Genomic DNA, 11,791 nt, shown 5'->3' on the forward strand with positions numbered 1-11,791 from the left:
TTTCTAAAAGACAAATATTCTATACAAATTATTTCATATTCCTAAAACTTGATGATAATAAGGCTACTGTGAATAGCTTTTCACTATGAAAGGCTAAGAGGGTACTGTAAAATGAACTTTTAATGTCTTTAGGAATCCTGTATACAGATCACTGGCAGTCTGCCTACCTGGCAGGACAACTGCCCCAACTTCCCTGCTGCCCATGTCCTCAGCTGAGTGCTGAGCTGGCCAGGAGGCTCTGGGGCTCTGGAGTGGGAGCTCCTGGGCAGCTGGAGCCACCAGGACACGGCTGGGCTGGGGAGGCAGACTGCCCACACATAAACCTTGCAGGAATGGGCAGTGTTTGCATGCCAAGCCAACAAACATCAGTCCTGGCAGAGCATTTTTGGTCTGTTTTTGTACATGCCACGCCACAGCTTGATCCAAGATCAATCTTAAATGTAAGAACACCATGCCCACAATGAACAGTTACTCATATTTCATGTTGTTTTCCGGGCAGGCCACAAAACTAAGCTTCTTAGATTTACAGGCTTAGCTGTTTTAAGATGGCATAACCACAAGGTGATTGCTCTTTGAATAGGAATATAACACAGGAAGGATTTTGCAGCATGATTCTTTTGGGCACAGGATATTACCAGCTGCTTTCAATCAGTAGGAGTTACTTAAAGCTCTCCCCTACTGAATTTCACTACTGAAACGATAAATGAACTGAATTACCCGTAAACTCATATTTTAATTACACAGCTGTGACCCTCAAGAAAGGCAAGTCAGTACTGGAAAAAAACAAGGTGAGACTGGCTTGTTCTTAAGAGAAATTATTTTCAAGTTTCTCAAGCCAATCTGAGTTTTAATCTAGCACAAGGGGAAGAGTGAATCTCAGGGCCTTGGTTTCATACCAAGGGATGATCCTTGAGTTTCAAGTCAGCATTAGGAAAAATTAAAGACACCACATTCCACCATCAATGTATCACCTCTTCAGCTGATGCTTGGGCACTATAACATCTTTCCTCAGCACAGAAAGTGACAGCAATTATTTGGCTTTTCATGTAAGTAAGATCATAATGATGTCTTATAGTTTGTCTATAAAGGTTTGAATTCAAAACCCTGAAGCACCATCTGACCATGAGGAAACCACTGAGCCCAAAAGTGAAGGCACAGCAGAAAAGCCAGGGAATTCATGTCTAAACAATAAGTAAGCTCAGTAAGTGCAAATCATGAAAAATCAGAAGTAAACTGTAAGCCTTGTAGGCAGACAGGTCAGTGAGAGGAGAAAAGAAAACAAAAAAAATCCCACTAACTTGCCTGAGTCTTTGTCCTAAGAAAATAAGCAGGCTGTCATGAATCACGATCACCAACATCAGCCACCAATAAAAATTCACAGTCAGCCTCTGTGTCTGGTCTCAGATGGCTCTTTCCTTTGTGTGACTCAGACATTGATGGTTTTAATCCACACACAAAAATCTTCAATAATTTAAAGAAAACACCACGGGAGGTAAGAAAGCAGAATTTTAATAAATGGGTTGCAAGGGAGACAGGACTAGGGAAAAAAAGTAATTTTCATTTTCCAACTTCTAAAACAATTTTGAAAGAAGAGGAAAATATAAATGATGACAGAGATTTGAACACATCCTTTCCATTAAATCAAGACCAGTAACAAATTGTGTTCTTCAAGATAAGTCTTTTCCCATTAGCAACATACAGGCTTTTATCCTAGAAATTAAATACTGAAGCTACAAAATTCTACAGGAAGCATACTCAAAACCCTGTTGGAAAGCAAGTTATAGCTGCACTGGTTTTGGTTGGTTTTTAGGAGTCACAGGGACAATCCACTGTAACACAAAGACAACAGAAACACTCACTAGCATTACTTTCATTCTGAAACAAAATTAATACCATAAAACTAAAACTGTACCAAAAATTAAAATTTATTCCCCTTATCTAGTATAGTATAATGGAGAGCTTCTTAATAAGAAGTTTCCAAGCAGTATTTTAACTCAAACTTTGAGACTTGAGAAAAAAATAACTCCAGGAACATTTTATAAAATCCCCCAAGGATTGAGTCTTTGGAAAGAGCAGCAAAAGGCTGTTTGCAGGAAATTACTCAAAAGGATTCCATTCAGTGACTACAGCATTTACTATAAACTAGTAAGTGCTGCATACACAGCTAATGTAAACAGACATGTAGCTTTTGATAAAACCATCTGCAATGCCTGCACTGTGCTTCTACTGTTCTAAAACAGTCCAATCTTTTATTCTAAATCATCTCATAATATTCAAGTATTTATATATATCATAACAGTTCTTTCCATTCATGTCAAGACAGCATATCCTTGTGTATATATAAATAAATGTATAAACTCTCTGTCAGACTATCAGATTTACCTCATTCAGTTGTTCACACAGAAAAATGTTACTAAGTTTCTGCAGCTGTCAGCTCACTTCCTTCCCAAAACCCTCTGCAACCAACTCTTTTCCAGATCACTCACTCCTGACAATAATTGCTCAGAGCTGTTTCTGTGCTGCCTTTTGGCTTCTGTAGCCTCCAGATATAACAAAGGAGAGTTCATACATGTCAGGGTGGCCACATCTACATATACATGCACAGACCCCTGCTTTGTGTGCCAGGGACAGGAAATGCAGAACAAAGCTGCAGGAGGACTGCAAGCTTCACCAGAGAGGTGATGCACTCTCGAGCACCCTTACATCTGCTAAAATGTCAGTTCCACCTGCAACAAGCATTAGAATTCTTATAGATGTGGATTTTAAAACCAGGACTTCAAAACAAAACCCCCTCTTCCTCATTCCAACACCCTTTCAGAACTCCAGGGCAACTTGTTTTATATGTTTGGATTATGTTCACCTTTCCCTTATATAACATTTTCTACACTGTCAGAGCATCATTCCCCTTGGGCTCAGATTCTATTTCACTTTGATTCTTGTTCTCTTCTTTTACTTCTTTAGAGCTCTTCACCTCCTCCTCAGTTTCTGCTTTAACTACCTCTGAATTCTGTTCTTCTGTCACACTTGGTGGGTTTTGTTGTGCATCTTCTTTGTTGCTCTTCACCACCTCCTGTAGATTGTATTTTCTGAACAGAACATAGTCCCTCACCACACTTAAGCAACAGACGGTTTTTATTATTTCCACCACAACTGTGTATTGTGGATTATTAAGATCAACCTTGTTTTCTGGATTGAGGCTACCCACAATTCCTGTAAAAGAAGATGCAATTTAAAAGCTGGGAAAACTGTTTAAGAGCATAAGTATGTCTTGTTTCTCGTAATTGCACTGAGATAATTTTTCTGTTACTTCAGTTCTACTGGTGGTACATACTGTGACTCCTGCTCTGTTCTGCTATTTTAAGCAATTACAAAAATAATTGGCTATAACTGAGGGGAATCTTGCCTCCTCTCTCTTAATTTTTTTCCATTCAATAAAATACTCCAGTAAGATGGAGCTATTTTATGAGCCAAATATTGAACAAAAATAATAACAGTACCATTTCCATACAGCCTCCAGAAAGAAACCCTAATAGCAGTCATTTCAAAGCATGTACAACTGATGCTGCAAATGGTATTCAACACTGTTCTCTCTTCTGCTTATAGTCTCTCAAGACATCAACACCAACAAGGAAAACTGATGTCAAGTTTTTTTAAGTCTCACAGAAGCTTTTAGAATTCAACATACAGGTTTTAAGCAACAAATGTGTATGTCCATTATAACTTTTTTTAATAGTCTGACCCATGCTGTGCATGCAAAATACTTGTGTATGTAAACTTTTTCTGTTTCGTGTGAAATCCATACATACCTGCCAGTTCCTTAATTACTTCTTCCCTACTCATATGGCTGTTATTACGAGCTTTGTAAACTATTTGAAAAGTACCCTTGTTAGGGGCTTTAAACCAAGGCTCAAAAAATGTTTCTGTGTATTTTTTCATATCTTCCATAAAAGCCTTGCAAGTTCCAGAAATGGGCAGCATGCGCAGAATGACTCTCGTTTTCTTCTTTTTAGTGGTGTGCATATCCTTTAGTATATGGTGCACCAGGTTCTCGGGTTCTACAAGAAAAACAGTTGGGTATGAGCAACAAATTGAAGGCATTATCTCCCCTCTTCCCCTTCTAAATAATAAGCTGAGAACTTTGCTGCACTGCTGTCAGCCTCAAATCCTTTTATGTAAGGTGTTGTTTTACTATACCAAAACTAGAGAATCAAAGATTGTTTTGTCAAAGCAGTTTCTTCTACTTTTAGCTTCTTCACTAACAACAAAATTCAGTGGCACAGCCAAAGGAAAGGGTATTTGTTTAATATATGGGTGTTACTTGGAAGCCACACTCTGTTATATTTTACTAACAGTGCTGAGGGCAGTTTGCATTACTCAGTATCAGCTGAAGTCCCACCTATGCCCTGGGTTCTGATGAAGACCACGTTGTTGGCACCACTCTCCACCGACTGGAACCGCCGCAGCTTCTGCTCCGTCGAGGCACGGATCTGGCCAACCTCCTTCTTCAGAGCCGCCTCCACATCATCCTCATCCTCCTCCCTGTCGCTTCCAGACAGCCTCTCCTCGTGATCTGAAAACTTCACACAAGCACCATTTGTTGGTGAGCACGGAGCAGCAGCGCCCAGCTGACAGCCCGCGCAGGGCCCGGGACACGGGGCACGGACCGGGCCTTGGGTTCGGCCGGCAGCGGGGCTGCCAGGGGGCTCGCCCGCACAACCTGGGACATTCAGGGCCGTGGCGCACACGCGGTTTGTTCCACACACACGCAGTTTGTTCCACACACACGCGGGTTGTTCCACACACACGCGGTTTGTTCCACACACGGGGCTGGAGCCGAGGCCTCGGGGTGCCGCTCCCCCGCCCGCCCGCCCCGAGCGCCCGCCGGCCCCGCCGCACGCACCTGCTCGGGCCCGTAGAGCAGGTCCCCGTACTCGCCCAGCAGGCTGTAGGCCTCCCCCACGCACTTGCGCTCGTTCATGTTGCAGGTGATGAGGATGCCGCGCATGCCGGCCTCCAGCTGCCGCCCGGCGCCGCGGGGCCGCTTGGCCCGGCCGGCCCCCGCCGCGAAGTGCCCCTTGGGCCGCCGCTTCCGCGCCGCCGGCTCGGCCGCGGCCATCGGGCAGCTCGGGCAGCTCCGCCAGCACCGCCGCTATGGCGTCAGCGCCGCGCCCGCCCCGCGCCCGCCCGGCACAGCGCCGCACCTGGAGCGGCGGCCGCGGCAGCGGGGAGCGACCCAAGGGACCGAGCCACGGGGAGCGACCCACGGGGAGCGACCCACGGGACCGACCCACGGGGAGCGAGCCACGGGACCGACCCGCGGGGAGCGAGCCACGGGACCGACCCACGGGGACCGACCCACGGGACCGACCCACGGGACCGACCCACGGGGAGCGAGCCACGGGACCGACCCACGGGGAGCGAGCCACGGGGAGCGAGCCTCCGGAGCGCGGGTCGCGGAGCCGGGCTGGCCAGCACTCTGGTGGCGGGCGCAGCCAGACTCGTAGCTCTTAATACTTTCGCTTCCCCCGAGCTCCAGAGTTGAAGTCTGTGTTACAGCTCCGGAACTGGGGGCAGAGGAGCAGGCGGACGCTCGCTAGAGGGGAGCGAGCGGCCCTCGGTCCAGCTCCGTGTCCGACACCCACCCGTGCGCTCCACGGAGAGAGAGATGCTTCCCTGCTTCCCTGCTTCCCCGCCTGCCCGACTCCCGAAGGTGTCACGGTTAGCGAACATGTGCTGACAGATGAGTCGTGGCCCATAGTGTAGTTCCTAAAGGAAAGTGTCTGTGTGCATCCCGGTTCGTAAGAGTCGCCTCTCCCTGCTGTAACTTTTAAGCTTCTTGGGGTAAGAATTGTAACAGGTTCTGATCTGCGGAAAAAACTGACCAAGGCAGCTGCTCCAAATTCAATAGAAGAAAACCACCATCGGAAGCAAACTGCACTAGAAGTAAAAAATTAAAGTACTTGCTGCCCTTTTGCAGGATCTTTTACTAGGTAAGACATTGCAGATTTACACAGTAGTGTAAAGTAAGACATTACACTATATCCTTCTTAGTTTAGGTTTGAATACATTCTTATCTGATTCCCATCATCTGTCTGTCCCAGGGGCTACACTACAAGCTAAAGCAGACACTAATACAAATGAAATGGGAAACTCGGGGAGGCAAGAGCACAACAGTAATGTATGTTAAATAAAGTATTTAATGAAATGTCAGTATCATATCTTTATTGTTACTTAAAGGATAAAAAACTCTGTAAGAGTTTAATAGAATACTATTGCTTCAAGAATCACTTTTGATGTATGACATCATCTAAAGAGATTTTTAAATGTTTCAAAAGTTTTAAAAATTAAAAGTTGCAGGCATTACATTTAGAGAAAAAATGCAAATAAAATCTGTGTCATTGAAATCTTTAAGGACTGGACTAGTAAAGTATTTAAAATATATGCAAGAACAGAAATTTAAGAACTGTGGCAGCTGCTGCTCATACTCTAATTTTAGCACTTAGTTTTATCTGTTCTCTCACACTTCATTAAGGAGTTACTTTATGATCTAATGATATTTTTGTGTGTTTGAGCAACTTTCCTTTCTATCAATGTTAACCAAGAAAACAGTCCTTTTTGTCCCATTCTGAGAATATGTATCTGACATAATTTGACTGTCCTGATTACATTAAGCATTAGAGCTTAGGATTCAGATAAAAAAAATTTATCTTTTTTCAAGTTCTCATAGAGGGTCTAAGACACAAATACTTTTTGTAGGAAGAATTTTCTGTATTACTAGAAACAGTTCCAAGAGAGGTCAAAGCATTAAAGGTGAGACTGTTAGATTTCTCTTTCAGAAGTGCATATTCCCACTTGAAGTATCCACAACTTTTCTTATTACCTCCTTGCTTGCCAACAGGACAACAAAAAAATGCTCTGCCATGATTTGGGCCAGCATTTGACACAGAGAGTTTTTTGGCTCTTCGGCCACAGTTACACAGAGGGGGAGTTGATTTTCCATTTCTCACAGCTCTTACAGACTCATTCAAATTGACTGTGGAGTTCAAAACAGCAGGAGATACTTTGGGCAAATTTGAACTTCTCAAAGGTAAGGAGTGAGCAAAAGAGGAAGTTTTCTCTTGATATATACGAAAAGACTGTTTTTTTGCTGGTGGGCATGTTTTTGGACTAGTTGGCTTTCTTTTAGGAGCCTGTGAAGGAGTAGAATAATTTCTAATTAATGCTGATTGTGCTGAAACAGCATTTCCCTTTGCAGATGGTAACTTAAAAGCTGAACATTGTGAAGTCTGCCTTTGTACTGTCCCTATATCATAGATTGTAGTATCAGGACTTTTGTAAACAGACCTCAGAGGTTCCATGGGTGCTACACTTTCCTCCAAACTCTGATTATCTGAACTTGTCACAGCAAATTGTTCTGAAATAGTTTCTTTTTCAAGCACTGTTACATTGTCTGTACTTGACCCATCTTTGAGCTGAACAGAGTCTGAATTTTGTTCATACTGAGATTGTGGTATCAAAGCAATATCTTCCCAGTCTGTCAGCAGAGACAAGCACTCAGAACTGGTGCTGATGTCCCCACTGGAGAGAGTAACTGAGGGGATGGTGGTGGAGACAAGCACTAGCCCTGATCCCTGTACAGGGAGGCTGGGCATGGCTGTTCTCAGAGGCTGCCCAATGCTCAATCCCTGCTGGATGCCTGTTGATGCAGGACTGGGACATGGCTGTCCCAGAGCCAGAGGAACAGGAAATCTGTCAGAAGAAGCTGCTGAAAAGCTTTGGGATTGAGCATGGAACTCAGTCCTTGAGCTGCTGCGGGGTACAACATGGACATCTGCAGAGGGATCAGTGCAAGTGATCTGCTGTTGCCCAGTCTGTGCATTAGAATTTATCCTGTTTCCAGCAATATTGTTGTGTTTGTTCTCAGCCACAGATTTTGTTTCACAAGTTCCATCTCTAGATGTTTCAGGTCTGCTCTTACTTCCCAGTGGAGTCTTGTCAGTGATGTTTACAGTCAGTGTTCTGGAAATTGAATTACTCTTCTGATGTGCCTAGGGAGTCCATAAACAAAAGCAGATTCTGGAAAGTGAATACCCAGACATTTTGGGAATAAATGTACAAAATTAATAAGCATATCAGCCTAAGGATGTTCTTTCCAAATCATAGTCAAGATGCTGGGTTTATTATTTCAATAGCTCACCTTTCTTCTGTATTGCAGGCTACAAAGCAAGTAGACAGGAAGATACAAAGTAGTGACTAACCTTATCCAAAGATTTAGTAATTTTCAGCACACATCCGTCACAAATCAGCCTCCAAGCAAGACGAGCAGTATTCCGGGAATCATCCAACCCTTCCAAAGTATGGTTATATTAATGTCTTTTTTTTTTTTTAACTGCTACTGGGGATAGTTCTTATTACAGGAAAAATGTAATCTAGGTAAGCCTTACATGAATGACAAGGAGTCACAGAACTGTGACACTTAGTCATCTAGTTCAAAAAAGGGAAGTGGAAGTAGAAAATTCCAAATAATTCTCTGTGCTGAAACATCTGAAGGATTATCCATAGAGCTGAATATCTGTTCACAATTTTAAATATCCCTGCTCTTTTCATTAATCAAGTGAAAAAAAAAAACCAAGAAACCAACCACCATATTGTGCTGGAATTCTCTCACATTAACATGACACTCAGAGCTATCAGGTAAAATCAAGTTTCCTTATCTTCACCTCTTCTTTTGCATCTTAGCAATTCATAAATTGATCTTGTGGACATGCACTCAGTAGCGGAGATTTCAGAAATTAATTATGAGGTTAGAAATAACAAACTGATCTCAGAGCACTTTGCCTTTCTTGTTTTGATGATCTGGTCTGTTGGACAGAACATGGCATAACCTGAAACAGTAATTACTACTCAGAGTAATGACTATTAACTAGCTGCTTTAGGTTAAGTTAGCTAACTAAAGCTAAATAGTACTGTTTAGCTTTATAAGATACATGTATTTTTATATATATTAAAATGAGGATCATCATGCTTACCAGAATGTTCCCGTCCTTCAAAAGCTATCCCCAAATCCTGCAAAGCTCCATTTAGCCCTTTAGGCTTTCTGTTATAGAAGGCCTAAGGAAAGAAATGCAGGTGCTTAACATGAAGCATTTCAAAACCTTTCCCTAGTCAAGCAAAGCCATTTTGGAAATATCCCCTTACGAAAAATAAATCTCACAAGGCAATTAAGCAAGCTGGGTATCTGCATTTTACAGTGAGGATAAGACCATAAGTGACTTACCCTGTTAGAAATCAGAATGTAAAGAACCATGAATCCCTTCTCTCAGTCTTAAGCAAATCCATTCTGTCTGAGCTCTGAAAGTCATTTGTCTGCACTCTATGGCTTACACTAATGAAAGTCTTAACAGACTAGCATTGAAGAATACAACTATAAATAATACCTTAAGATGCAATCAAAGGCATGGGCATGAAAATATTTGGTAGGGATATTTTTGTAAGTGAAAAAAGTGAGTACTACATACCTGATATGAGTATCTGATTTGATCACTAGAAAGGGGGAATATTCCTGGTGTTTATCTTTAGAGACCTAATTCTGCTGCCTACCTGTAAGGTACCTCTAAGTAGACTATAATGAAGACTTCCTTCACACCAATATAAGGCACACAAGACAAAAAAAAGATAGGAAGCAAGGAGAGCAAAACATGTCAGGAAAGGAAGAGCAGCTCATAAACACAAAATAAAGCCAGGTTACTCTGGTCAGTGGGACACACAACCCTGCCTTGTAAGCTCAGTTACAGTCAGCCTTTGAGGTGAGGGTGGGTAGAAAAGTTTCAGTCTGTCAATCTTCTCACCCTATATGTCGCTTTGAGATCAATCCAGGAATTCAGAATGTCAGGTTTGCGCAGCTGCTTCCTTTTACACTCGTAGTGCAAACACACGCCCAGGTCCCAGTCTGTGCAAAGAAAACCACAGTCAATCCACTACTACAGAACTGGCCTAAAATCCACAAATGTGTCCCTTTATGTGGCCTAAAAGTCTACATAAAGGGATACAACATCAACACAGTGTCAGCATCCTGTGCTGCTGGATAGCAGGCACAGGCTGTGAAGTGATTGTCCATGGGAAACCCTAGGGTTGCTGCAATGGGACACCAGAAGAAGTAAATCTCTGTTTTAGTGAATAACTTCACGCAGTTAAAGATCTCAAAGACATCATTAATACATTTAAACACATTAAGAATAGTCATACAGTTCACTAAAGCCGAAAAATGTAAGTGTCAGACCCTGGAGTCAAAGATGCAGTGAACATGTATTCATTCCATGGATTTCATATTTTCAGTCCTATCCCAATATTCCATACTTTTGATATCTAATAACAGGATTTTGGCTGCCTAGAAGTGAAGACAATTTCACTAGCGCCACCTAATGTTATTACTGTGCAGAAAGAGCAAATGAAAATGTTACTTACCTGTCCAAGTAACAAAGGCACACTCTTTTGCATCTGAAGAATTACTCTGACTATCTGTACTGAATATAAGTTTCTTCTCCTTTTGTATCATTTGAATCCATTTCAAAAACTGGGATAAGCAAATGTTGAGAGGAACCCCTTCGTCAACTTGTTTCTTCAAGGAACGGAACAAGAAGCATGTATGTGTTAAAATGCACTGAAAATCATTTGAGGCTTGTTCTTTTTAGCCCTTTAAAGGCCTCTTTAAATAAAACAGTAAATAGCAATTGTACAATTGTAAAACAATGTTAAGTCACAATTATACCTGTGTTATGCCAGTTAGTTCTGTACAGAATTCAGAGAGAATAGGATGCTCTTGGGGCTGGACATACATGTGGAATTCAGATTCAATAGCTCCTGTTGAGGTGTTTAACAGGACTGCTGGAAATTCAACTGCAACAAACACAGAAGAAGAAGAAACCAAACAAAACAGAAACAAAATACAAAGCCAGGAAGGTTAAAACTGTTCCCAGGAATGACACCATTTTAAAATGGGTCCCTGCCAACTCAGCATATCCCATTATTCTATTCTACGTATATACATAAAAACACATAGTTCAGATTTCAAGCATGATGCTGGCAAGGTCAAGGTGGGTTTCATTCCTGTGATTTGCTTAAGAGCTGGACTCAGTCCTTGTCGGTCTCTTCCAGTTCAGAATATTCTGTGATATATAAGTATTTATATGACACGTAATGACGACACACGGTCCAAAGCCAGCCCGGTGCACTCACTGATCTCGGGCCCGCGCCGCCCGCGGTTCTCCCAGCACGTGGCCTCGAAGTCCAGGACGATGAGGAAGGGGAAGCGCTGCCCCGCGGCCGCCCGCGCCCCGCTCCGCGCGCTGCTCCGCGCCAGCCCCAGCTGCCTGCGGACACGGACCGCGCTCAGGGGCCGCCCGCCGCCGCTGCGGCCCCTCGGCGCCCGGACACGGCCGCCGCTGCGGCCCCTCGGCGCCCGGACACGGCCGCCGCTGCGGCCCCTCGGCGCCCGGACACGGCCGCCGCTGCGGCCCCTCGGCGCCCGGACACGGCCGCCGCTGCGGCCCCTCGGCGCCCGGACACGGCCGCCGCTGCGGCCCCTCGGCGCCCGGACACGGCCGCCGCTGCGGCCCCTCGGCGCCCGGACACGGCCGCCGCTGCGGCCCCTCGGCTGCCCGAACGCCGTCACCGCGCCCCGACCCCGCACCTGGCCAGGCGCTTGGTGGCCATGGCCGCTCTCCGCCGCCTCAGGGAGCGGCCGCCATTTCAAAGCTCCCGCGGGCCCGCCCCCATCGCGCTCTCGGCGCTC

At 44.3% G+C, this 11,791-nt stretch overlaps 2 protein-coding genes across 2 annotated transcripts; both read right to left on the minus strand.

Annotated features, from left to right (window-relative positions):
• Positions 1-1,488: 1,488 nt before the first annotated feature.
• THUMPD1 (THUMP domain containing 1) lies at positions 1,489-5,234 on the minus strand. The gene is made up of 4 exons (XM_058850157.1): positions 4,901-5,234; positions 4,397-4,577; positions 3,807-4,055; positions 1,489-3,210 (listed from the first exon to the last, which is right to left on the minus strand). The coding sequence occupies exons 1-4, from the start codon at positions 5,114-5,116 to the stop codon at positions 2,882-2,884; spliced, it is 975 nt and encodes a 324-aa protein (XP_058706140.1). The 5' UTR covers positions 5,117-5,234; the 3' UTR covers positions 1,489-2,881.
• Positions 5,235-5,980: 746 nt separating this feature from the next.
• ERI2 (ERI1 exoribonuclease family member 2) lies at positions 5,981-11,785 on the minus strand. The gene is made up of 8 exons (XM_058849818.1): positions 11,690-11,785; positions 11,236-11,369; positions 10,769-10,896; positions 10,465-10,618; positions 9,849-9,949; positions 9,030-9,111; positions 8,259-8,347; positions 5,981-8,048 (listed from the first exon to the last, which is right to left on the minus strand). Exons 1-8 carry the CDS (start codon positions 11,710-11,712, stop codon positions 6,714-6,716), a joined length of 2,046 nt encoding a protein of 681 aa, XP_058705801.1. The 5' UTR covers positions 11,713-11,785; the 3' UTR covers positions 5,981-6,713.
• Positions 11,786-11,791: the final 6 nt, after the last annotated feature.

Source organism: Poecile atricapillus, chromosome 14 (genome assembly GCF_030490865.1).
Source record: "Poecile atricapillus isolate bPoeAtr1 chromosome 14, bPoeAtr1.hap1, whole genome shotgun sequence".
NCBI lineage: Eukaryota > Metazoa > Chordata > Aves > Passeriformes > Paridae > Poecile > Poecile atricapillus.